A 27,698-nucleotide genomic window follows, 5' to 3' on the forward strand; every position below is an offset into this window, starting at 1 on the left:
CACTATCAATGTTTCAGCTCAGAAATTGACTCATGAATATGTGTAGAAAAGTAAAATTTAAAACAATGTTTTTAACCCAGATGCATTATCCAAACACTTAAGACAGTAACGAAAATTTGAGGATTATATTCTGACCAGTGGCCCTCTGGACTCTGGTGAATGTCATGTGTATACAAAGTGAATTATCAGTAATAGAATTATACTTTAAACACAAATTAGCATTCTTCGTGTAATTAATTAATTGGAGAATTCTCACTGAAAACTTAATAAACCCTGGAAAATGCTCTTAATTGCAGCATAACATTACTTTATTACCAGCTGTCCATTTATATCACAATATTCACAAATACCAGCTGATCTGTGTGATGTTGAGATTATTTAACTAAGAAAAAAAATCACACTTCAGAAAATCATACTTAATCTAAACATGTAGGGCGGAGCAAATACCTCTTTGTTTTAAAATCCATTAAATACAGTCAAAGTTGGGCAATATGGATAGACAGCTTTGTTGTAGTTTCAATGAGAATAAAGTTCAAATTGTTACTGGAAATTCTGAGGTTAGTGCTACCTTTCTTAAATTGGAAAGACAACAAAAGTGGAATGGATTAGCATCACTTGCCCAGTCACGTAAGTATACAATCCAGAATTGAGAACCTCTGAGATGGGGAGATACACCTATACTACAGTGGCTCTTCCATCTTTCAAAGGGTCACATGAAGTCTGGGCTAGCTTTCTTCATTTGTAAAATTTTCACTCAGTCAAGTTTTGTGGCAGAATGACTGAGGAGGTGAAGGGATCAACAAGCTTTCTGCCTTGACATGGGACGCATTGCTACTTCATGCATCTTGATTTCCTGTCACCTACGTTGTTAGAGTATATGGATGAACTGCACTGAATAAATGGTCTTATTTTATTTTCAAGCAATGGTTGAATTGGATGGAGATGATGTAAGAGTTTCTTCCAGGGGAAAATATGCTGAAAGGGATATTGTACAGGTAAGAAATTTGGAAATTATTTTGCTCATTGTGAGGAACATGTCAGCTCTGATTTGTAAATAAACAAATTACATTGAAAGCAGGACTCTTAGGTTTTATTTATTTTAGTTGGTTGATTCTCTATGAAATGCATGGCAAGTAGGGCCTGAAATAAAGTACCCAGTGACTCTCTTGTATTTCAGGTTCACCATTTATAAAATAGTATATGTCTTTTTCTACTTTCATATTACCAGAAAATATCATTGAGATCTTTGGTAAAATTAGAGACTAGAAATATAACAGACTTTTTAATACTGCTTATCTATTCATTGTTCAGTCCTCAGAAAAGATTAAATATATTTTAAGACAGCTGATTATATTTCAGTGTAAATAAATTTAGTGGTAACAAACTAAAACTTTAGATATTGTTATTTTCCTCCCTAGATTACAGTTAGAAAAGTGGAGAAATAGATCTTATAATTATATGTAAATATAGAAATTTATATTAAAATATAAATTATATATAATTTTGAATGTAATATGTAGATGATATATGATATATAATCATGATATAATATAACATAATAATTGATATAGCATATATAACTTACAGTTGTTAAAATCAAGAAAAATTACATAACTAAAGCCTACTATTCAGGGAGTGAATAGAAGGAAAAAATCAGCAACCAATCAATATAGTTCAAATTTATTATTGAAAGCAAGCAGTTAATTCAACTAAATGGCTACATATTAGGTTTCCATATCCTTTAGGTTTCTACACGAGAAAAAAAGCTGTGAAGTGCACTTTTTAAAGTAGGAAAGCAAAGGTCTCAACACATGCTATAAAAATTTTGAAGGAGCAAATAATGGACTTTAATATTATCCTCTTAATAAAAACCTGTATATTCACCCAAAAAACAGTCATTAAGAGAATCCTGTGGAATTTGGAACATTGCAGAATTTGGCTCAAATCCCGAACTATCCACCATGATGACTTGAATGAGTTTTCTAAATTTCAGTGTTTTGGCATTGTTGTAAAGATTAAATAAGATCATGTATATAAAAACATTTCTGAAATAGAACTCAGTAAAAGACCACCAAAAATGGTTAAAATAATTTGAGGAAGAAATATAAAATAATCTATAAATATGTTAATATAAAGATTAATGTTGATAAAGATTTTAAAAAGCATTGTACTTTATTAGGCAGCAAAATTAAATTTTGTAATAGAAACATCTGTATAACAGTTTTTTAAAAGAAAATAAATATGATTTAAACTTTTTAACTTAATGTTCTTGGTAGAGTAAAAAACACACACACATGAATGATTAGGTTAAAAGCAGCTGAGAAAAGGAACATGATGATGTGGCCATTTATTTAAGTATCCCATGGTGTTTTGTTTTCATAATTAGACACATGATTGTTCACCTTAACCTTATTAGCATAATTATAGGTCTAAGTAATTACACTTTATCTAAAAGCTCTTCATAATGCCTGACTCATAGTTTCCAAAAAATCAAATTACTGAAGGGAAGTATGAATTTGAAGTTCTTTGGAATGTGTTATGTTGCTACTCTAATGCATTTTTACAAAATCGGTAGAAGCAGCCGTATGTCTCATAGCATCACCATGATTCTAAAGGGAAACTTATTACTATTTTTTTCTGGAAGAGGTAATTACAATTGCCTGCATTGTTAAGATTTCCTTTGAGAGGGATGATCTGTTTTGCTAGTGACAAGCAACAGTCATGCCTATTAGCATTTATATAATAAAAACATCCTTGATCATGAAAGTATTTAGTCTCTCAACAGATATACTACATTGGGCAGAATATTGAGATTGGACCCAGATCTCTGAAATTACAATATTGTTACACTGATCTTGAACAAGTCTGTAAATCTCTTTGAGACTTCATTTCATTATCTCTAGACTTTAAATTCTTTCATCTCTGCTCTTTTCATGATGTTGTGAGTCTCAGAGGAAGTAGCACATGAAAATGCTTTATTACTTATCAGTATAAGGTATATATTCATATAATCATGTTTCTTCTTGAAAGAAGAGACCAGTGTCTCTTGAGACCAGTGTTCCACCTTACAGTAACACTGAGATCCCCAAATATCCTGAAGACTCCTGGGGATGTAACTAAATACTCAAGGGATTTTACTACATAAAGTTGAACTGAGAGAGTCATTAGATCTTATAGATACTGAATAGGAAATTAAAATGTCCCCAGAGAATTAGTAGCCTCCTGAATGACTGTGACATCTTGACTTACATGCCTACATTTAGTTAAGGGAATTTGATAGACCCTGGTCTAATTTCACAGAGATGTTCCTAAATGGGGTTTGGTCTTTTAACAATAGTAAACTGGGTAACCATTTACATATTATATTGTGTTGAAGAATTAGCATATTCTCTCACCTGAAGTAAGGTTTTAAAAGCATTCCTGCATCCCAAGGGTATGTGGTTGGCTTCAGTCTGTTAAGCAGGTTAAACATCTGACTCTTGATTTTGGCTCAGGTCATGATCTCAGGGTTGTGAGACTGAGCCCCACATTGGGCTCAGCACTGGGTATGGAACCTGCTTAGGATTCCCTTTCTCTCTGCCCCTCCCCCATCTAAAAGAAATAAAAAACATTCCACCATCACAGTTTTCCAAGTTCCACCATCCACTAAAATGTTCTTTAAATGACTTATTTTCAAGAATAGAAATACTCTAGAATATTTAGAATAGTGATTTATAAGGGCACACCAAGGACAATACTGTCAATCTTTCCATCATCAGAAAATATCTAAGCCATCACAATTGATGCTGTAAATACTGCTGGTTAAAATATCACCAGAAAATAGGGTCTGTTTAAGCTCTTTTAAACTTTTCATTACTTCCAATTTCTTATATGTTGAAGCAAATCAAGTTAATGCACTGGAAATGGAACCCAGTTTTTTTAAGTGGGCAAACAAAAGCCTAAGGCTGCAAATAATAACAAAGGCCAAAGGTAGCTGAGATTCTGCAGAAAGTTGAGGGTATTGGATGGAGTTCTCATTATTATGTCAAACCTTAAGTAGCTTCCAACTTCCTCATATAATAATAATATTGAGTCGTTTATTAGTTCTTTTTATGCTTGGCAGGCTAAGAGCTATAGTATCACTTCATTCGATCCTTACTTGACCTTATGCAGGTACTTTGACTACTACATTTTACAAAAAAAAAAAAAAAAAAGAAAGAAAGGAAAGAAAGAAAGAAAGAAAGAAAGAAAGAAAGAAAGAAAGAAAGAAAGAGAAAAAGGAAGGAAGGAAGGAAGGAAGGAAGGAAGGAAGGAAGGAAGGAAGGAAGGAAGGAAGGAAGGAAGAAAGAAAGAAAGAAAGAAAGAAAGAAAGAAAGAAAGAAAGAAATGAGGTTCAGTTTTTCTTGTCTGTTGTCATGTAGCTAATAAGAAATAGAGTCAAGATTTAACTTTAAAATGTCTGATTATAAAATTCTTGACAAAAATTATGTATAAATTTATTCTAAAACCTAAACACATAAGATTTTCCATGACCAGACCCTAATCTTCCTCTTTACCTAATATCACACACACACACAAACACACACACACACACACACACACACACACACACACTTGTCTAGATAATCAGGACTACCAACTGTCTTTGCATCACACATTTCCATTGTTCTTATTTTTATTTTTTCTTATTATTTTACCTGGAATATGCTTCTTCCTTATCCATGCTGATTGAAATCCTACATTTTGAAAGTTCCCACTATATAGCCTTGCACAAAGTGCTCTCCGCACCCCTGAACTAATTTCCCTTCTTTGTCAGTTTATTCACAAACCACTTTATATCTTCCTCAAAATATTGGTCACTTTTTGTCTTGTAATAATTAATGAACAAGGAAACTTACAACAACTTGTGCAAAATTATTTAGGTCATAAATTGGTAGATCCAAATTTCTAACAGTTCCGATTCCAAAAGCAGCAATCTTTCTGTTATAACACATCTCGTCTCATAAAAGCCAATATTTTAATGCAGATTGTTAAAATCTATTTCCCTTTTCATATTACTATAATGGTTCATGTATCAGGGTTAGGTCAATTTAGGTTCAAATAGTGAATGATGCTGGTAAGTATCTGATCTAAATTAATTAAACTCTCTTAAGTTTCAGTTTCCTCTTCTATAAATTGAAAATATGGGTAACATGCCTATAAAAATTTAATGAGATATTGTATAAATCTTTCAGCAGAAGGCCTGTTACCTACCAGTTGCTCAATAAATGCATAATTCCAATATTAGTTATTATTATTAGATAGTATGTTGGCATAGTCCAGTGCAAAGGCATTTTTATGTCAATATTTCATAGTAGCTGTACCTTGACATGGGACACTGTAGTCAGCCTTATGTGTGATTATATTCATTGCCTCAAGATTAAATCTCATGACTATAGTATAAAAAGTAAGCAAGATGAGATCCTATGGTTGTTATTCTAAAACTTAAATGAGTTATTTTCTTAGATCAATATATGTAAAGACTTTCTATTTGTTTGTTTGTGCTATGAATTGGCCGTTGTGTATAATGCAGTGTCATTTCACTGGCTACATGCAGCTGTTGGCTAGCCTATCATTTTCTTAAAAATTATATTTAAATCATATTTTCCATTAAAAGGAGAATAATAACCTTGAAGGCTGAGACTTGAAAATCACTAATGGAGTTCTGCACAGTAGGAACAATCAAGTAAAATTGAGCAGAACAGCAACTAAAAGTCCATTTGCCCAAACTGACTCAAAACTTGTTTTCACAAATAGGCAAAGCTAGCCATTAGAGCAGCCATGTAGAACATTTTCCTTGTATTAGATGGATGCTAAAATAATAATAATAATGATGATAATAATAAAAATGTAGAGTATCAAAGATATAGTGTATTTCTACAGAACAGAATGCATTTATTGGCATTCTTCAGATGAATGTATTAAATCAGTGCAAAGTAAAAACTGATTTATCCCTTTAGATTGAACATTTTAAGGGTTCAAGTTAATTTGTGGGGACAGTCAATGAACAACACTTACCCACAAATATGTGAGCATTATTTTGAACCCCAGTACAGTGATCAGAAATGAATGATTAAAAAAAAGACAATAATCAGAGTGGTCTGAGAAGTTGAATGGAAAATGATCGTGGAAGGATATGAGCGATAATGTTATAGAGGGCATATTTTGTCCTGACAGCTGTAAGATTTGACATTAAAAAGAGGTAAAGGAAATGAAGTCACTTGTCATTTTCATCTCTCACTTAGGAAAAGTTCCTTGTGAAATGATTGAAGAGCTGAATGTCCTGTGGGAAAGGTTTAGATAATTTAGGTTACTGAGTAGAAAGTTCTTAACACTTTTTGTCCACCCCCAGCACACAGGTCGGATGAGGTATACGCCTGTTAATAACAGGAACTCGCTATGGCAGTGATTCTCACCATGGGGGCAAGGTCCCCCAGTATTCAAGAGGAAGGCAGATTTTGTGGCCCCACTGAACAAATCTAAGTTAAATGTGGTGTATACTTTCCTCTTCAGCTGAAAACTAAGATTTCTTTCTTGCTCATTATTTATAAACATGTTTTAAATATGAGTAGAACTGCATGTATTATGAGAAGGGTGGTTGTGAATCTGAGTTTTCACATCCCAGAGCACCAATTTCTTAAATATGAATTTTAATTTACTTCAATAAAAAAAAATTAGCACATCTCATAGCATTTGCTGGGGAGTTGAAGCATTGGGTGTTTTAAAATAACAAAAAGGCCAGGAATTACTTAGAAGACAACTGATATTGTACTTAAATTTGATAGGGCTAAATGGAGAAGGATAGTCCTTGTATTTAATGTTTGATGTGAATGTAAATAGAAAACTATTAACAATATAGTTTCATATTTATATTGAATATATACATGTATAGGTTGATGAATAGTAATAGTGATGATTACAACTATCACATATAGTATATATTATGAGTTGAACACTGTTTTGAGCACTTTACATGTTAATTTATTTAATGTAGCAACCTGATGAAGTATTATTCTTATTGTCCTCATTTTTAGAAGAGGAAATGGAGGCAAAAAGTGGAAAACCATTTGTCTAAGATAGCACAGCTAATAAGTCAGAGAACCAGGCCCTGAACCTGGGCAGTGTAATTCCAGGGCTTGGGAGAATAGAGGGTAAAAAGATAAATGAGTTTAATGTCCATAGTGTGTAAGTAAAGCTAAAGAGTCAAAGAAAAATATAAGAGCAAAATTGAGGGGCGCATCGGTGGCTCAGTTGGTTAAGCATCTGCTTTTGGCTAGGGTTGTGATTCAGGATCCTGGGATCAAGCCCCAGGTCAGGCTTCCTGCTCAGCAGGGAGTCTGTTTCTCCTTATTCCTCTGCTCCACACCTGCTTGTGCTCACTTGCACTCTGTCAAATAAATAAAATCTTTTAAAAAAATAAAAGAACAAAGTTAGAGTAAACCTGTAAACCGGTGAGATCAACTGTTTGCTGGAGGTACCATCCTTTCCCTCCAATGTATGTAATAGCTACTGATTTCTGAAAAACTGAACTCTTAAAAAGAAAGTTTAAGGGATAATTACTATATACTAAGCCTACTAAATACTTATTTTTTAAATCGATGCCTTTTACAAGAAGAATGAAGTAAGCTATAGCAATTAGATATCTTTTTCTCATTAATCCTCAATCTTGTTGATTCTTATTTTCTCACTTTTCTAATTATAGTTTCAGAGAAAAAAAAAAAACTCTAACCTTTTTTTGCACCTCTTTGATTTTTTGTTAAAAATGTCAAGTCTTGTCCAAAGTTAGATAATTTGACTTCACACAAGCTCACATCCCCTTCAGTTCTCTTCTCAGTTGAAGATTATATTCGCTCTGTTAGTTTCTCTTACCCTCACTTAGCTCTCTTCAGGTGAAAGAGAAAGCTTTGTCACCTTTCTACTACACTTTTCTAAAAGCTGGGTTGAGTTTTCCTCCTGGTTTAGCAAGACAAGGTAAAATTATAGTCACATAGGTTGCTTCTGCCTACCGTATGTCTTATTTAAAAAGAAAAGAGTAATTTTGTACTCTACCTTAAAAGAGACTGTGTTCACTGCATAAAAGGTATTATACTTGCTATTATTTGATTTCTCAAAATTTTAATTTGGTTTATCTGTAACAACCTGACCATTTTAAAGCCTGCTTACCCATAATAGTTTTTTTTTTTTTTTTCTGAAAGCACATCTTGAATAGCTACTTAAATCAAATACAATTTTTTCAAAATAAATTTAACATAGCTATGGTATAGTACGAGATTGGAGCGTGCTTTGTCTAGAGGAGAAAAAAACGATTTAGTTCAACTGTTAAATATTACACTCAGATATTATTCAACATTCTCAAATGTGTTCACTGTGCCTTTTTCTCTAAGACCTAAAATTACTGGTTTCACAACATTAATGGTTCCAAACATTTCCAAGTTGCTTCAAGAATCATCATGTCTCTGAAGGGAAGTTGAACTAATGCCCTCAAGCAGCACATATTTATTAACTTAAGTAACCATTGTAAATGAAGATAGAATCAAGCAATTTATTGCCAGAGTATTTAATGTTGAGCTGATAGTGGCCCTCACATAATTGCTTAAGTAAAGATAGGGCAGTTATTTTTATATGATATAAAAACGAGAATGATGATATTTCAATAACAAGTATACCAACTCTCATGCTGAATTCTTTTCATTTTCCATTCCAAATAATAGATTTTTCAAAAGCCTCATCTGGGACATGTGACTTGACATTTCAGTAATAATGAAAAATACTGCACATGTGTTTTAGGATTCTTTAACAATATACAGTTTCTTTTTTTACCCTCCCCTGGATACTGTTTCTACACTGTAAGTTGAATTAGGCATGTACTAACTCCATTTGCAGGAAACTGAGCCCTGAAGAGGTAAATACTCTATCCCACTGGCTGTCAGGTGAGGTATAGAACTCAGAACTACAGAACACATGTAGCAGCATGATGGCCCTGTCGGAACCAGGAGACATGAGTTATTGGTAGGAAAAAACAGAGAAAACAATTACATCTCTTCTTTTTTTAAAAGATTTTATTTATTTTATTTATTTGTTCACGAGAGACAGAGAGAGAGAGAGAGGCAGAGACACAGGTAGAGGGAGAAGCAGGCTCCTCATAGGGAGCCTGATGCGGGACGCAATCCTGGAACCCCGGGATCATACCCTGAGCCAAAGACAGATTGTTCAACCGCTGAGCCACCCAGGCATCCCCAATAACATCTTTATATTTTATTTTATTTTATTTATTTTTTAACATCTCTTTTTAGATAAAGGATATACATTAGAAACGTTTGGTCATTGTAGTAGCTAGCTGTTGGCAATGAATCAAATCTCGTTGTGACACCTGGGTGGCTCAGTAGTTGAACATCTGCTCAGCGCGTGATCCCAGGGTCTTGAAATCGAGTCCTCCATCAGGGTCCCCTTGAGGCGCCTGCTTCTCCCTCTGCCTCTCTCTGCCTATCTCTGTGTTTCTCTCTTGAATAAATAAATAAAATATTTTTTTAAAAAAATCTCTTGAAAATGCATAGTAATTACTATCCATCTAACCATTCCTCCAGGCTTCTCTGAATCTCAGTTAAATGTGTACATGTTTCGATTTTTGTGTCTATTAAATAGCGTGCTAAAGTCTCTGAAATCACTTTTCTTTCACTCATTAATGAATTGTGATTTCACCTCTATTTTAGTTTGTGCCATTCAGAGATTATATTGACAGAAGCGGAAACCACATCCTGAGCATGGCTAGATTGGCTAAAGATGTCCTCGCTGAGATCCCTGAGCAGTTTCTCTCCTACATGAGGGCCCGTGGGATCAAGCCATCACCTGCGCCCCCACCATACACCCCACCTACACATGTGTTACAGACTCAGATATGACTGTGCTCTGAATTGCTCAGTTAAGTACACTTCATTTAGAACTGCTGAGTCAACGCTTTGCTCCTGGTGCTCTGTAAGGAACCAGGGAATGAGATCCTTTTCTCAGTTTGGTTTCAGCAGTACTGGTTAATATGCTTTCTCGGATCCAAAATTAATTCTCTTTCTAAACCAAAACTGTAAATATAGTTGTTGCATGAGCAACAGAAAAATTGTTTAAATGCTTGAAGCAAAATATGGATGTCTTCTCTGAATCTTTCTCTCTCTCTCTCTCTTTTTTTTTTTTTTTGGACAGAAACAGCTAATTTCCAATGTATTGTTGGGAAAAAGCACAATATGTTTTTAACTCAAATATTGTCCTCGACTGCTGTGTGTATAGGAAAGCAGTCTCTCTGTATCAATGTTTACATGTTACAACTTTTTAAATTTCAATACTTTTATAACTGTTCTTAAGAATAAGAGTTTTGAAAATTGAATCCTTTGTCTTCTAAATTGCAATAGCTATAATCACAAGAGCAATATCTCTTTGAATGACTGTCTGGACAAATGCAATTGCAAATAAGGGAAGGAAGAGATGCTTTCATATTTCTCAGTAAGTGAATTGTCTTATGAAGCCGCATCTGCTGAGTAATGAGTTCCTCTGCGTTGTTTGCCAAGTTAGGGAGTTTAAGCTTAGCAGATGTGTATCCTGTAAGAACATGCATTTTTCATGGAGTTTGGGTTCTAAATTTAGACTGCAGTCAGTTTATGTTCTGTAATTCTCAGTAGAAATAATAAAAAGTCAAACATCGTGAACTGTAAAATGCACAGAAAATACTTTGTGTACAAAGTAGCATCTTTATATTATAATGCTATTTAGAAAGACTAAAACCCAGAATATTTAACTGTGAACCATGTAGCAGAAGTTTTAAACTTTTTATTCCATTATACCTTGTCTAGATATTTTAATTCAAAGGGATACTGGCTCTCCTGATTTGGATTCCTTGTTATCACCTTTTCATGTTGCCCTGCAGGGTGCACAGGCTGGAAGTTTTTTTGTGAAATTCCCAGTTAAATATACACAACCATGTGACTTAGTGCACAACACATTTGTGAAATAACCTACTCCTACATACTGAACTGCCTGTCCACAATTAATTGTAAAGAGTTTTTGCATGTACAGTTTTTACAAGAATAACAGTTTTGTGATGTTGTGTCTAAATTAAAGCATTTCTTTAGAACAAATGGCCTTAAATTCTCACAAAATTCCTGGAAATGATTGTGAATTGCCTTCAAATAATAGAAAAGTGTATTTTTTTTCTTTTGTGTCAACAATGTAACTGCTTTATAATATTTTTCCTTACTTATACCCTATTTATTACTTGGTTTATTTCTACTGTATGTTGTTCTCTCTGTCCCAAGTTGACTTAGGGTGACTTTTATAAGCATGAAACTATTTTATTGAAAAGAAAACTATATACACCCACATATCTAACATTATCAATTATATAATTATGTAATAATGAATTGTCCATTTTTAAGTATGTATTAAAATCTTTAAAGGGATAACTATTTGTTCTGGAAATTTTATGTGTGAGTGATGTGGCATGTGATGATTTCCCTTACTGCTCATAAATATTTTTACTGGTATCGTTTATTAACCTACCAATTTTTTTTAATTTGCCTTCATTGTTTGGTCCAAAGAAACAAAGATGAATAAGGTTAGTATGCTTTCCTTCTTGGCAAACAGTTATTTTACTTTGAACTAATCAGAGAAAGTGAAGGATGCTTTCTTATCTAAGTAATAGTGTGCTCAAACTTAGTGGGGGCAGATGGCTAAGAAACAATCTTTAGTTAAAAGCCTTGCCCTTTGTATGGCAGAGAGTGGTCACCAAATTGCTTGTGATGGGAGATTGATCGATCTATCTATCTATCTATCTATCTATCTATCATCTATCTAAGAGCGTGTGAGCAGGAGGAAGCAGAGGAAGAGGGAAAGAATCTCAAGCTGACTGCTGAGCATGTACCACAACACGGGGCTCGATCTCACAACCCTGAGATCATGACCTGAGCCCAAATCAAGAGCCAGACACTTATAAATAAAATCTTTTTAAAAAGGGAGGGGGGACGCCTGGGTGGCTCAGTGGTTAAGCCTCTGCCTTTGGCTAAGGTCATGATCCCAGGGTCCTGAGATCAAGTCCCACATCGGGCTCCCTGCATGGAGTCTGCTTCTCCCTCTGCCTTTGTCTCTGCCTCTGTGTGTCTCTCATGAATAAATGAATAAAATCTTAAAAAAAAAAAAAAAGAGTCAGACACTTAACGGACTGATCCATCTAGGGGCCCTGATGTTAGTTCTATATTTTATGTTTTAAAATACCCAGTCTTACCTTATCTCTGTGTAAAGAAACCAAATCTGAAGGGTTTGAGTGATTTATCCAAGTCCATGTAACCAAAGCAGAGCTGGTTACTACTGCAAAAATAACTACTTAAATCTTCTGAGGGATCCCTGGGCAGCTCAGTGGTTTAGCGTCTGTCTTCGGCTCAAGGCGTGATCCTGGAGTCCCGGGATCGAGTCCCTCGTTGGGTTCCCTGCGAGGAGCCTGCCTCTGCCTATGTCTCTGCCTCTTTCTCTGTGTCTCTCATGAATAAATAAATAAAAATCTTTTAAAAAAAATCTCCTGAACTGCCATTAGGGGCTTTGTAATGAGAAATCCCAGGAATAAGATCCATAAATGCAAATGCACATCAATGGTTGCACATACAAACTAGGTGTGAGGGATATGGAACATTAGGTAATAGACCAGAAAGGTATGTGTTGGGAAAAGAGTGATAGCTCTAAGTCATTAACCTCGCTACAGAAAGCAGACTGTGACCAAAGGATGTTGGTCCTGGGTGTTATCCTCTCTAATCTTGTTCCTTTCCTCTCTGATGAGAATCATTTTAATTCCAGGATGAGCCATTGGATGTCTACTCAAGCATCTCTGTCACTGGTCTCACCCAGTTATATATTCCCATTGCTTCCCAAATAAATATTAAAATTATCCAGGCTCGTCTCCTCACTTTTTCCAAACAATCTGAGTTCTTCTGAGGTCTCAGGCATAGATAGTTCCTACTCTTTCCTTCCACCAGGCTCTCTCCGTAGGCCTCCACCTAAAATACCCTTTGCATCTTCTAGCCCAAGCCTGGTCTTCTTCTTTTTTTTTTTTTTCCAAGCCCTAATCTTCTTAATCATGTTTTTTTTTTTTTTTCTTAAAAACTTCAGCTAACAGTGATCAGTAACTTCTGTGAACTCAAACATGCACTGCATGTTAGCATATCCATAGCCTCATTATTTATAAACTATTTTACTTTGGGGCATCTTGATATCTCCCCAGCACCAGAGAATATGATTTAATGGTACCTGGATAAAGGTAAATTCTAAAAGCTTCCCAGTTTACTGTATTGAGTAACAAGGTTGTGAAACTGTTGCAATTAGAGGATATCAGATGGCTCGATCACTACTTTTAAAATCCTCTCCTCCAGCATGTAATATGGGGCTAAAAGAAGAGGTGGGTATGACTTTGAATGGTGGTATGTGTGAGGGAGAGAGTGGCAGTGGAACAGGGTTGGAAGACAGGCTGTTCTGTTGTTCAGATTTAGTGAAGATAATTAAGTAGGCTCATGTACCTTTTATTGTTATTATGGTAGTTTATCACCTGCTTAGGATATAAAGACATTTCTCTCACAAGATGAGACTGATGCGGGGATCCCTGGGTGGCTCAGTGGTTTCGCGCCTGCCTTTGGCCCAGGGCACGATCCTGGAGTCCCAGGATCGAGTCCCACATCAGGCTCCCTGCATGGAGTCTGCTTCTCCCTCTCCCTCTGCCTGTGTCTCTGCCTCTCTCTATGTCTATCATAAATAAATAAATAAAAATAAATCTTAAAAAAAAAGATGAGATTGATGTGGTTGTTTCTTAGAGGGCCAGCCACTGCCAAAGATTTTACTGAAGAGCATGCTTTTTCCTTTCAACTTGTGTTTATTTCAACTATTTTATATCTTTGTGTTGCTCAGATCTGTAATTGACACAAAATGGCAAGATACTCAATAAAAACTCACTTGAAGACTAATTTCTATCATTAGCACAAATCAGATACACTTCCCAATAAAGAAACAGAGCTGAGGATCAAATTGATTTCCTTTGAGTGCATGTGGTATCATTTAATAAAGATCAAAAGGATGGAAATCTACTTGTAAAAAGCTAATACTGTGCAGAGCTTTCCTATCAGTGAGTCACAAATAGCTTTCAGGTATATGCCATGCAGATGGGCTACAGGTGTATACCTTGCTGATGAGCTGTGGGGTATACAGCTTGGGATAACCGGGACTCTCAGGCTCCAGCATCCTTATTGGCTAACCTCAGGATATCTTACAAATACTTTTTTTTGTTAAAAAAATATGTGTATCTTGACAGAAATGCTCTGCATTATAGAGATTATTTCTCAAATAAGTTATGAGTGTCCTTATGAGAATCTCAAGTTTACATTAATCATGTACCTCGTTTTACATTGAATTACAGAATTTCTGAGAAACCTTTCTTGCCTTGTCAATCATCTTGTTCATAAACATTCCACTACACCCAGAAAGAGTGGGTTCCTTAATCTATGTATTACTATAGGACTCAAAAGGCTTCAAAGCATAATAAAATCAAAGGAATTCAACACTTGTTTTTTTCTCTTAGAATAAACAATTCTAGATGCTCCCCCTCCTCCTCACCATTGCTGTGTTCCTCACCCCAACTTCCCACCAAATATTCTTCTGTTTGCTCTGATGATCCCTGAAAGTCATTGAACACTAGGAAAGCCTTTTATTCCCCCAAATATAGGAAGGTATTGAGATGAAAGACAAGGAGGTTTTGAGAATTAATAAATGCATTTTATAAATGTACTGACCTAAGTGCACCATGATTTGTTTTCTAAAGCCTTCATCAGATTCCACATGATTTTGATGAAAGACGCTTTGGTATATCATGAGCATACAATTGCTGAAAGGGTTTCCTTGAAAATGTGAAGGGGGAAACGAGAGAACCCACAAACACAAGCCTAAGCTATGTTTATCACTCCTTCACACCAATGATTATGTTTGCAACATTCACAGCTCAGATTTCAAGCTTCACGACCAGAGTAAGAAGCCACCAAATAGTAATATTTGCCCAATAGATAAATGACCCATAATAAAATCATTTTTTTAAAAAGTTAATGTGACCCCAACCACTATTTTAACTGTATGGAAATATTTACTTGTGTTTATTACAAGTATTATGTATTACATAATACACAGATGTCTCCAAACATAGTGATTGTACTAAGATTATTCCTTGATGGCAGACTAGTTCTGATTCCTAACAGACTTCTGAACAGTTTTAGAGTAACCATCTTTAAACCTCATAAGGCAGAGTTGTTACTTATTTAATATTTCAACAAACCACCCCTGGCCCCATCATCTCCCATTGTTCTTATTGCCTGGACCTTGGGAGATGCTCTTAAGGTGCATCTAAGAGAAAGATGACCACTGAGCTCTTACCATGGAAAGAGCAAAAGCAAACTGTTCTCAAGATTTGCTCCTTTAGTTTTAAAGCAGCAATGGCCATGACCTTGAGATTTTCACATCATAAACTTATTCATTCATTTAATTTCCATGAAACAGGACTGCTGGACATTCCTAATATATTTAGATAAGCTGATTTCATACAGATAGGCTTTCCTATTAGTCAAAGAGGTGGATATCATTGACCTTACAAATTAGGAGGAAGGATGAAGGAAAGAATATGCTCAGGGCCTGCTTAAAAATAGCTCCTCAGGGGCACCTGGGTAGCTCAGTGGTTGAGTGTCTGCCTTTGGCTCAGGTTATGATCCCAGGGTCCTGGGATTGAGTCCTACATCGGGGTCCCTGGAGGGAGCCTGCTTCTCCCTCTCCCTGTGTCTCTACCTCTCTCTCTTCTGTCTCCCATGAATAAACAAGTAAATTTTTTTTTTAAAAAAGCTCCTCTTTCAGAGATTGTCCTCACCTTACAAAAGAAGTTAATAGAAATTTTTTTTAAAGATTTATTCATTTATTCATGATAGACACAGAGAGAGACAGAGAGGCAGAGACACAGGAGGAGGGAGAAGCAGGATCCATGCTGGGAGCCCGACGCGGGACTCAATCCTGAGACCCCAGGATCGCGCCCTGGGCCAAAGGCAGGCCCCAAACCACTGAGCCACCCAGGGATCCCCTAGAATTTTTTTTTAAAGACTGGCTTAGTATTTTTGACAGTGAACAACCAGTTTGATAACTCCTACAATATCCACAAGATAATTCTGACAAGAAACACTAAATAAGGCATGGATCAAATCTTTGAGAAATATATTTAAATCTAATATACCTAAAAATAACAAAATTTTACTGTTTAACTTTCAAAAAATAACAAAAGGGATATCCTATAATTAAGAGATGGGCAATTTGCAATGCACTCATTCTGCATCATAAGACTTAAAAGAAAATGCAGGAACCCTGAGAAATCAAGTAGCAATTACTAGAAACCCCTTTGGGTTCATCAAGAACAAACTTTTGAGTCCCTAAAATTATATGGACCTAACAACAACAACAACAACAATCTATGATACTTTTTTCAAATTAGGTCATCAGATGGCAGTCTAAGAAGGTAGTTTTAATTTTCCATTTATTTTCTGAGGATGCATGGTAGTTTTAAATCCATGATTTGGAATCTAAATCCAAAAAAATTATATATGTGCTTGGCCTCTTCTATAGGCTTGTTATAAAATTACTAGAAGCTTCACCAGAAAGAGTATGACTCATTATGACACCATATATTAGAGCCAAAAGATCTGAGTTTATCTCAGCTATTTGATTTTTTTAAATATCACTTAAATATCCAATTTTAATTTTTTATCGTTAATGTAATGTAATGTAATGTAATTTGCAAGGGTCCGTAAAGCACTATCCTGTGGTTCCATCAATGACAGAAATGATTTCAATTGGAGCACACTCTGAAACTTGACCCTTTAAGAACCTGATGGGAGGATTTTATTGAATGAACCTGATATATAATAAGCTACCAAGGGACCTTCTGAGAGATTGACCAGAAAGAAAGAAAACTCAGCTTCCTATTTAAAGTGGCAGGTTATTAGCTTAGCTATTAATCTAAGTCAGTCTTATTTTCACCATTCCCTTTGTCTGAGAATCTGGAGTATATAGGAAAGATGAGAGAAAAAGCCCAAGTCCCCTTGCTCTGTCAATGCCTTTCATCTTATGTGCATGTGCCCTCATGCCTGTGTCCCTGCTTTCACCCTCCTGTCATTGATCACATTTTCAGTTACTTGTTTGTCTGTATTTCAGGTTTGTCTGTGAGCTCCATGATAGCAGAAAGCAGGGCAGTCTTGTTCACTCTTCTCTCACACATAACACAGGGCCTAACTCTTAGTAGGACATCAATTGAATTAGTGAAGGGAATTCAGTCAAATGAATGATCGCTAATAATGTTACATTAGTAACTTGGTGTTTTAAGATAAAACTGAATCACAGTATATCCAGACAGAGAGAAATCAGCAAAAATCTTAAAACAGCATCCAACCTCACTTTTCCCATATTTATTTATCCTTTCCTCTAAATCTGAACTGTGAAAGGGAATAAATAGAGATTAACAGCTTCTCTCTCTCCACCTGCTCTCAGGCTTAATTAGCAGGGAAATGGTCAAAAGGCAGGCAGGCAGCAGGAGGGAAGAGATAAATGAAGCTTTGACACAATCTGATAGCCACAGGTCCTGACTCTGGATAGTCTGGGGAGAAAGTATTCATAAAATGCCAGATCCTATATAATTTCTGCTCTGACCAGGCATGCTAAATAAGCCAAAACAAAACAAAAGGCTTTTAAGCCTGCAACTTACCTTTAAAATGAAAATGGCAAGAATTTATATTTTATATGTTGGGAAACCATACTGTAGCCTCACTTTCACATATTATCTATGCTTTGCATATTTCCAAGTGGATTATGCATGCTTGTGTGTGGGGTGATGGTGAACATATACCTTCATTCATGCATGTACCTGCATTTATGCGTAGGCAACAGTAAATGTGAGGGCCCTAAACGAGGGTGTTTATTATAGAAAAAAAATGACTTTGCTTTACAAGCACTTACTGCCTTTCCTGGGGCTGATTATCTATCCTGGGGGAAGTATTCCCAGCCTGTACAAAATGTGGACAAGAACACAGAAGGTTAGAACTTTGCAGCTGCATTCATAATAGGACAGGTTGACTTGCAAATCCTACTGTGCTAATATTTATGATTTGTAATGTATTCTTGCATCCTCTGCTTAGCAACAAGGGAAAAGGGTTTAATGAATAAGAATTTGGCTGTGGGGAAGGAATGTGGAGGACTATAGTTATTCCATATTGGCATCTTAGCTCAGAATTTCACCCACCATTCAATCTAAGATTGAATTCTACTTAACTTTCTAAGAAGAAATGAATAAATACTCAAAATCCTACCTGCATCCTCCATTAGATCATCTATCTCCTATAACTATTTCCTAAACCATGGTAATGAATTTGGTTTAGCATTTAATCACTTGCACAGCACTATCTCATATGCAATCTGTCTACACCTGTCAAAACTCTTTTCGCCCACAGAGATTCAGCTCAAATGCTGCTTTTCACCGATGCTGTTCTGCATTCCCTAGATTACTGGGAATCAATGCCTCTTTTTCACCAGCCTGTATGTATATAGATAGTCTGCTCCGCATCTCTAGGGGCAGGCTATTTTGCAGTGGGGAGGTCTTACTGCCCTAACCCTGTAGGGGGTCAATCTAAATCTGAGGTTCTGTAACAGGAAGCCCATCTGCCTAAAGATGTGAGTCACATTCTCCGATATGATCTCTGTCAAAGATAAAGGTAATCTTTACCTCCCATTCACTTTACTTTTTTGTCCTATTTCTCACTGCTTCAAAGAAGAAGGGGGTGATTTATCCAGTCTCTCAAAGACCCCAACAGTCTCCCGGGGAGTTCCTGACCAGCACTGTTCCTCAATCTCCTTCATGGCTCTGCACAGCCACCCTTGACTGGGGTTCCCCCTACCCTGCAGGATAGAATCCACAATCCTTAGTTTGTGTTTTCTCCTAAGGCAGAAACACAGCCAAAGTCTTGGGGTGCATGCAGCTTATTAGGGAGCTAATCTCCTGGAGTGGGACTGAGAGATTTGGGAAAAGGACAGAAAGAGGAAATCCAATATAAGGGTGTTATCAAAGTCACTGAAGGCAGCAGGGCTCCTTCCTGCCTCCAAACTCCTAAGCATCATACAGAAAACTCAGAAATCACCCACCTTAGGACTGACCAGGAGAACCATTGATCTGTAAGTCTCTGTCTCCTGCTGGATGGAGCAGCCTGCACTTCTGGGCTGCTCACACGTGCTTGAGAAATGTGTACTCTGGCATCTATGGCACGGGAGCCTTTCCAGGGTGAAAAGTCAAAAACATGCAGTACAGGGTTAAGGTCAGACATCATCTGCACGACGTGGGGTGAAGCCTGCATCAAGCCAACTAGGGCTAAAATTAGAAGTGAGGCTAGGAGAATGAGTGGGGTCATCAGAGGCATATGAAGCACTGGGCCCTCGAGATTCAACCTTGAAGCAGGCATTACCTATATTTGCAGCTTCAAATCCTGCTGCTTCTCGTTGGCGCAGGAAAGGCGGCTTGCATTCACGTGCCTGCAGTTCTCCAAACACACCATTCCACTGCATATTCCCTGCTTTTCCAGGCGCACTTTCTCATCCTCACACGTGCTTGTCTCCCAAAGCCCTGCTTAGGTATTTCTACATGAGTTCAGCTTTCCTTCCTTTATATTATTTCACTACACTGCAGTTATACATGTTATTTAATAGCACATCAAGTACCATGTTTATTTAAGGTCACTATTTCATTAAAGTGTAGTATGCGATAAGAAATGCAAAAATTCTAAGCACATTGCTTAATGAGATTTCCCAAGATGAACACATCTATGTAACCACCACGTAGATTAAAAATATAGTATTACCAGCAGCCCTCCCTGGGCCGCATTAAAGACACAAATTCCTCCTCAAAGTAACCACTATCTTGACTTTTATCATATTAGGTTATTTTTATCTTTTTTTCCTCCAAATTTTATATAATTGGAATAATACAATTTACATTCTTTTGTCTAATTTATTTCATCCAATAACCCCTTCATGAGATTTATTTATTTACAAGTACTTGTACTTGTGCATGGCAATTTTTTTCAATCTTCTATAGTATTCCATTGTGTTAATATACCACATTTTGGATTTCTTTATTAATGGGGTTTGAGGTTATTTTAAGTTTTAGAATAATATGAAAAAAGCTTTATGATTACAATCATACATGGCTTTTGATACAAATGTGCCTCTATTTCTATTGGGTATATACCTAGAAATGCTCCTTGGCTTTAAGTCTACATGGGATGAAATTAGTATAACTAAGCTGCTTTTGCTTAGTACTCTTCCGGTGTATGCTTTGTGTTTTTTGTTTTTATTTTGCAACATATTACCTTCAATCTTTTTTATTCTTGTGTTTAAGATTTCTTTTTTGGTAGCAGCATTAACTTGAGTATATATTTCTGTGTCTCCATGAAGAGGCTTTGAATTTTCAGTGGGTAGGTTTCCCTGAGGTAGTGCTCACAGATGGCTAAATCTGTCTAATTCTGAGGCTGCATATTGGGAAGTCCTTTTGCCAGAAGTCACATTCTTCAGCACAGGACTGAAGACTCTGTTAGTGCTAACAGTATAGCTAGTGTTTCTAGATATATACATCATATTCAGTTAAATTTAAATTTAAGCTAAACTGGGCAGCCTGGGGCTCAGCAGTTTAGCGCCTGCCTTCGGCCCAGGCCGTGATCCTGGAGTCCCAGGATCGAGTCCCACGTCGGGCTCCCTGCATGAAGCCTGCTTCTCCCTCTGCCTGTGTCTCTGCCTCTCTCTGTGTGTCTACCATGAATAAATAAATAAAATCTTTTAAAAAATAAATTTAAGATAAACAATGAATACTGTTTCAGTGTAGGTGTATTCTAAATAGTGTATGGTACATACTTATACTAACGCATTTTTCATTGTTTATCTGAAATTCAAATTTCAGTGGGTATCCTGTATATTCACTTGCTAAATCTGGCAAACTTTGGTACATTCATTCTGATAATCAAATATGAGTATTTTGTCCATTAGCAGTTGATGTAATTATCGATACATTTAGGTAAATATCGGGCATCTTACTATTATGTTTCTTTTTTTCTTCTTGTTTTTTATTAACCAAGAGTTTATTTCATAATAAGAATACCAATCTATTAGCCTCTTGGTTACATATTCTTTTACTATTCTTTCAGTGTTACTAGAGATTATATAGTATGTCCTGACTTATTAAATTCTAGGGAAAATAATACTTATACCATATCCCAGAATGCCAGAATTATAAACTCTTTAACTCTGAAATTTTTTAATTTTGTTGAAGCGTATCTTAATTCTACATATATGTTAAACTTTTTAAGATACCATGACTAAGTTTGTTAATTTATACTTACCCACATATTTTTTTCCAATTTTCTTCATTACTTCTTGCATTTCAAGATTTCCATCTGAGATAATTTTCCCTTTGCCTTAAAAATTCTCTTTATTTTCTCTTTGTTTAGGAGTCTACGGATGACAAATTCTCTCAATTTTTTTCTTGGAAGAATAGATTGTCCTGTGTTCACTTTTGAAAGATATTTTCTCTGTGCAAGAGTTTTAGGCTGACATTTACTTTTTTGTTTTACACCTTAAAGTTATAATTCCCTTATCTTCTCCTGTCCATTGTTAAGAAATGAACCCATAGGACCCACAGTTTATCCTTAAGGGTAATGTGCATTTCCCTAGAAAAAGGTATTTGTTGCTTTTGGTATTCAGCAATTTTACTATGACATTCTTTTCCTTGTTTTTGTTTTTATTAGAGCTTCTTGAAATTGTGAATTGATATTTTTTTATAATTTTGAAAAATTATCAGTGATTATCCTTTTAAATATTGCTTCTGAATTATTCTTTTGTTCTTCCCTTCTAGAATTTCGGTTTCAGGCCCTATAAATTATTATACACTTTCAAACTATATCCCATCTGTCTTTCTCTATGTGCTTCAGCTGGATATTTTCCATTAATTTATTTTCTATTTGATTAATCTTCTCGAGTCCAATCTCCTGTTAAACTCATCTATTAAATTCTCAGTTTCAATTATTGTGTTCCCTATTTCCACTTGATTAATTTTATACATTTCAGTTCTTTAGTGAAAATTGCCATCATCTTTTCTACTTTTTCAGCATATTAACCACAGTTATTCCATTTTATTTTTTAAAGGTGTATTTATTCATTTTAGAGACATTGAGCATGGGGGTAGGGGCAGAGGGAGAGTAACAGAGAGAACCTTAAGCAGACTCTGCCCTGAGCACAGAGCCCAATGCAGGCTCTATCTCACAACCCTGAGATCATGACCAGAGCTGAAAACAAGAGTCAGACACTTAACCAACTGTGCCACCCAGGTACCCCTTCACTACAGTTATTTTAAAGTTTGTGTTCTGATAGCCAATATCTGGCATGCTGGTGGATCTATTTATATTTTTGTTTAGTCTCTTGTCCTATTTCTTGGTTTGTCTATTAATTTTTATTTAGTACCTGAAACATGTATGAAAAAATTATAGAATTTCTAGAAAATTTGTTCATTTGTTCTTCATAGACTTCTCTATGTCCAGTGTCCAGTGCTCAGTATTCCTCCTATCCAACACTGGAATGTCCAGTGCTCAGTACTCCTCCTATTCAACACTGGAGTTTTGACACCCATATTTTCTCATTTACAGATCTATTTTCTTTGCCAAACTGTGAGATTCTTGGGGACAGGGATTGTATCTTTGTGTTGATTATTTACAGCCAGCACAGAGCCTGGTGCATATTCAGTACTTAAATAATACACATTAAACTAAATTGAATGACCAGTGGGTTGAGACTATAAAAATAGTTGATTTGATGAGCATGAAATTTAACTTGAAGGGAAATTTTTAATATTTCAACTATCTATGAATTTTTCCAGATTTTCATATGGTTCTAACCCTTTTTGATATAATTAGTATAGCAAATAGCCTCACAAATTATTTCTTTTCCCCTGCTATATAATGGGAACCATTCCTCTAATCCCATTGGAAAGTGGCAAGCCAATACAAAGGTACTATTTTGGGGGCACAAAATATTGTTACAGATTAAAGAAAAATAACTGAAAACCTCACGCTGTTTTTAATGGTTGATGTTTCTTCACCCTCTGCTTAAAATAAACTACAAGATGAACACCTTAGTCTACCAGTGACCAGTCAACCCCATCTTCTTGAGCTTGCATCTGTGCTGCCTTTTCCCCATTTCCATGGCAGCAAAATGAAGGACCAGCCTACCATTGTAGTGACTTCAGTAAATTCTTGTTTGCTTTTTTGTCTGATAGTGTTATTACTTTGGTTACTGTTTCCTAGATATTTTAATAAACTCTCAAAACAACCATCTCCTCAGAACACTATGGTGTTCTCATTCCTGTTCAAAGATTGAATTTGTAATAACTTACATCCCATCAAATACTGGAAAAAAACTAATGTGTAAATATGGTATGTAGCTTGATTTTATATAGCTCCAAAGGGAACAAAGTGGATTTAGTGATAAAGTTACAAGAAAACATATTTCATATAAATATGAGGAATTTTTTTAAAAAAATTATAATCTTTCAACTACAGAGTAGCTGGAATAATAAGATAAAAATCTTCTCTTACTGAGTCTATTTAATAAGGATGACCTCTTGAAGCTGTCGTAGGAAATTCTTCAATAAGTTTTTATAAGATAACCTTAAAATTCTAATCCAAATAAAGTTGCTTCATTATTATATCCCTCAAGTTATCCTTCTTCTAAGACAATGCTTATAATGTATATATTATATATATGTAATATATGATATTATTGTATACCAGGCGCAAAGAAGAAAATAAACTAAGTGATATGATAGAAAACATTTGAGTGCTAATTTTAGATTGAGTAGTCAGGGGGTCAACTGAAATCTGATGGTAAAGAATCAGCTGTAAGATCTGGGAGAAAAAAGAGGAAACAGCTAACAACAAGGCTCTGAGGAGGAAACAGTTTGTCATGGTAGAAAATTAGAAAGAGAGGAGCCTGGGGGGTGACTCAGTTGGTTAAGTGTCTGCCTTCAGCTCAGGTCATGATCCCGGGGTCCCGGGATGGAGCCCCACATCGAATTCCTTGCTCAGCGGGGAGTCGGCTTCTCCCATTCCCTCTGCTCACTCTCTCTCAAATCAATAAATAAAATCTTAAAAAAAAAAAAACCCAAGTATATTGAGATAAGTGAGTTAGATTGTTGCTTGGTCCACAGTGAACATCCTTGGTGACTATTTTTCCTGTATTGATATCTTAGCTTCACAGAATTTCAGTTCTTTGTAATTCTTTATTACTTTTCATTTGTTTCTTAAACAACTTCAGTGTATCCCTTTATTTTTAAATAAGAAACAGTGAAATAAAGAAAAATAAAATAATAAAGGAAAAATGAGAAGATATGGGGTTTATAGTTTTTTCATTTATTTTCTTCTTTGTTCTAATTCCCTGTCAGCCAACTTTTCCTGCTATAGTTGTTTGAGAATATTTCCATAAAATATTAAATTTTATCACTTGCTTGAGTAAATGCATGCAATTACTAAAGAACATTGTTTGAATAAGCATATAACCTATAATGAAGGTGATTAGCATCATTTCAATACACAAGTTCCTCCATGATTACTAAAGAGTCATTATCTCTTGGCTAAATAGGATATGAAACTGAGACCTCACCACTTAAGGTATTTCTGTTATAAAACAGCCATAGTAGAAAATAATCGTGCCTGGAAGTGTTCCACACTGGCAATTAAATTGGAATGACCCTGTAAAACATCAGTACACTTTTAGTAATTTTTTTTCCTCAGTGTCTAGAATGAATATGACCACAGGGCATTTGCTGGGGATTAAAGTCTAATAGTAGTTTCCAAACTATTCACTTCAGCTACTTATTACACCCTGTAGGATACAGTCCAAAGACTGTTTGAGACATATATATATATATATTTTTTTTTTTAACTTTTTGTCTTCACATTGCTAGCAGTCTTCTTTATTTTTTGGAGTAGAGATCTGCTCCATCGCCAGAATGAGTCTACTAGTGCTTTATATACTCTTCGCTTTAGTCAAGGTTTATCATTCATTAAATGTGACCCCCACATATTATTATATTTGGTAGATCGTTGTAAGCAAAATTCTTCAACTTCTCAAAACTGGCTGTTGCCAGTTCATGTCTGATCACCAGCTTTCATAATATAATGCTAATTGGATTGTGTCACTTCTCTGCTTAAAATCCTTCAACAATTCCCTGTAGCCTTCAGGACAATATCCAAAACCCCCTTTGCCTGGCATACAAAACTCTTAATAACTTGCCTGATTCCTGTCCTGCTACTCCAGGCTCATTGCCCACCGGTATCCCCACACAACCTTTGTTTCTGTTATGTGGAACTTTCTGTAGTTCCCACAGTCATCATGCTTAAGAGCCCACAGTTTTCTCACTTAGAATTTTCATTCTTCCCATTCCCCCCTTCTTCATCTAATGATTTCTAAAATATAGACTTCTTTTTCTGCCATTCTTCTGTACGTTCTGGATTGTAGTACTTATGACATAGTGCTGTCATTGTGAAGTTAATGGCTGTTCTCGTCAAAGAAAACTTCTGTTTTCTTGAGAGAAGATGCCAAGTATGACCTATCTTTAAACCCTAGATTCTAGCAATGTTTGTTCATATTGAGTATTCAATGGATGTTTGTCAAATAAATGAATGAATGAATGAGGAATATTTGTACTTGACACAATAAATCAAATGAATACAGTTTATCAGCCATTTTGTGAGATCAAAATCTTGACAATAATTCCAAAGTCTTAGAAAATAATTCTAATGGCATCAACTAAATCTGCATTTTGCATGTGCTTTTATAGCTCTAGCCATTCTCTCCCCAATTACAATAGCTCAAATCTCCTTCCTCTTCCCTGTCCTCCTTTCTTATCAGGCTATAGACAACTTTTGTCCTAGTTTTAAACCCAATATCCAAACTGTAGAATTTTCGAGTGAACTAGAAGCTGTTAAATAGTTATGTGCCAATCCAATACTTCATTTTATTATTTATTGAAGTACTGAGACAGAGTATGCTGAAGCATCAGTACATACAAAATTAAGTCAGTTTTATCTGTGTTTCAGTATCTGATGCATATAAATTTCTTTTAATGGACTCCCCAGAGACATTTCTAGTTTGAAATTAGTTTGAATGAAGCTATTTATAAAAGCATTCTCACCAAAATTTTCTTTGTTCTTCTTTGATTTTTTTTAAAGATTTATTTTTATTTTAGAGAGAGAGAGAGAGAGAGAGTATGAAAGCAGGGGGGAGGGGCAAAGGGAGAGGGAGAGAGAAGCAGACAGCCCACTGAGCAGGGTGCCCCATGTGGGACTCAATCCCACAGACCTCAGATAATGACCTAAGCCAAAACCAGGAGTCAAATACTTAACTGAGCCACACAGGTGCTCCATGTTCTTCTTTGATTTTTAACTATCTTAGTCATCCCCACTTCTTTGTACATCTCTTACTTCAGATTGATTTTTTTTTTCAAAATACAGATTGTCACAACCTAGCACTCTTATGAACTGCTGTCTATCCAGGAATTATGATTTAATAAAAGAGGCAAGGGCATATTCTGAAACTGCTCTGCTTGTGTGTGTTTTTCCTGTGGATAAGACCTAGCTATGACTTTGTCAGTTCTTGCTACTGCCAAAATCAAGAAAATAATTACTAGCTAGCTCTGTAAACAGTGACACTCATATTCAATCCAGAAACCCAGAAATCACTTTCAATCTTTTTCTCCTCCATCCATCCATCTTGTCTGTATTATATCTTAAATAGCTCTTAAATACACCAATTTTGTCATTTTCTGCTGCTTCCATCTTATATGAAACCACCATAATCTTTGACTTGAATGAGTATGACAGCCACCTAACTTGCTTGCCTTCCTTCCCTATCAATTGTTGCAAGACTTTATCCACACTGCAGCCTGGGTTCTTTACCAATCTGATGACATTGCTCCCCTTCATTAAATCTATCAAGACTTCTCTTGCTGTTAGAGGAAGTCTGCAGTTATTATCATGGTCTATAGATTTCAATTTATATGTCCAGCTTGACCCCTTTCAAACCCTTCCTCTCTTCCCTAATTCCTTTTCAAACACACATATGTATGCGCGCGCGCACACACACACACACACACACACACACACACACACCATTCAACCCTTCAATTCTTTGATTGTGACACAGCTTTATCTCTTCTTCCTTTGCCTGGCTATTTTTTTTCAGATATCATTTGCTTTTGGGAAATCTTCCTGGACCTACACACTCTGTTAGATGCTCCCAAACTACCCTGCTACATTGCAATGTAATAAACAACTTTCTTTCTCTTTCTTTCTTTCTTTCTTTCTTTCTTTCTTTCTTTCTTTCTTTCTTTCTTTTCTTTCTTTCTTTTTTCTTTCTTTTCTTTCTTTCTTTCTTTCTTTCTTTCTTTCTTTCTTTCTTTTTCTTTCTTTCTTTTTCTTTTTTCTTTTAACTGAAGTACTGAGCCCAATGCAGGGCCTGACTCAGGTACTCAGCAAGCTATTATGGAATTTTTAAAAAGA

General features: G+C 35.7%; 1 protein-coding gene across 4 annotated transcripts in view; it reads left to right on the forward strand.

The window, feature by feature from the left end:
* CPNE8 (copine 8) overlaps window positions 1-27,698 on the forward strand; it is a 320,247-nt gene that overhangs the window by 203,974 nt on the left and 88,575 nt on the right. For 2 of the 4 annotated variants that reach the window (XM_077870490.1, XM_077870493.1), the window contains 2 exons: window positions 922-995; window positions 9,729-11,462. In XM_077870490.1, coding sequence (XP_077726616.1) covers window positions 922-995; window positions 9,729-9,917 — 263 coding nt within the window. In that variant the 3' untranslated portion in view covers window positions 9,918-11,462. Of the gene's footprint in view, window positions 1-921; window positions 996-9,728; window positions 11,463-27,698 lie in introns of those variants that run through there. The other 2 variants (XM_077870491.1, XM_077870492.1) reach the window with 1 other exon arrangement.

Source organism: Canis aureus, chromosome 25 (genome assembly GCF_053574225.1).
Source record: "Canis aureus isolate CA01 chromosome 25, VMU_Caureus_v.1.0, whole genome shotgun sequence".
In the NCBI taxonomy this organism is placed as follows: Eukaryota; Metazoa; Chordata; class Mammalia; order Carnivora; family Canidae; genus Canis; species Canis aureus.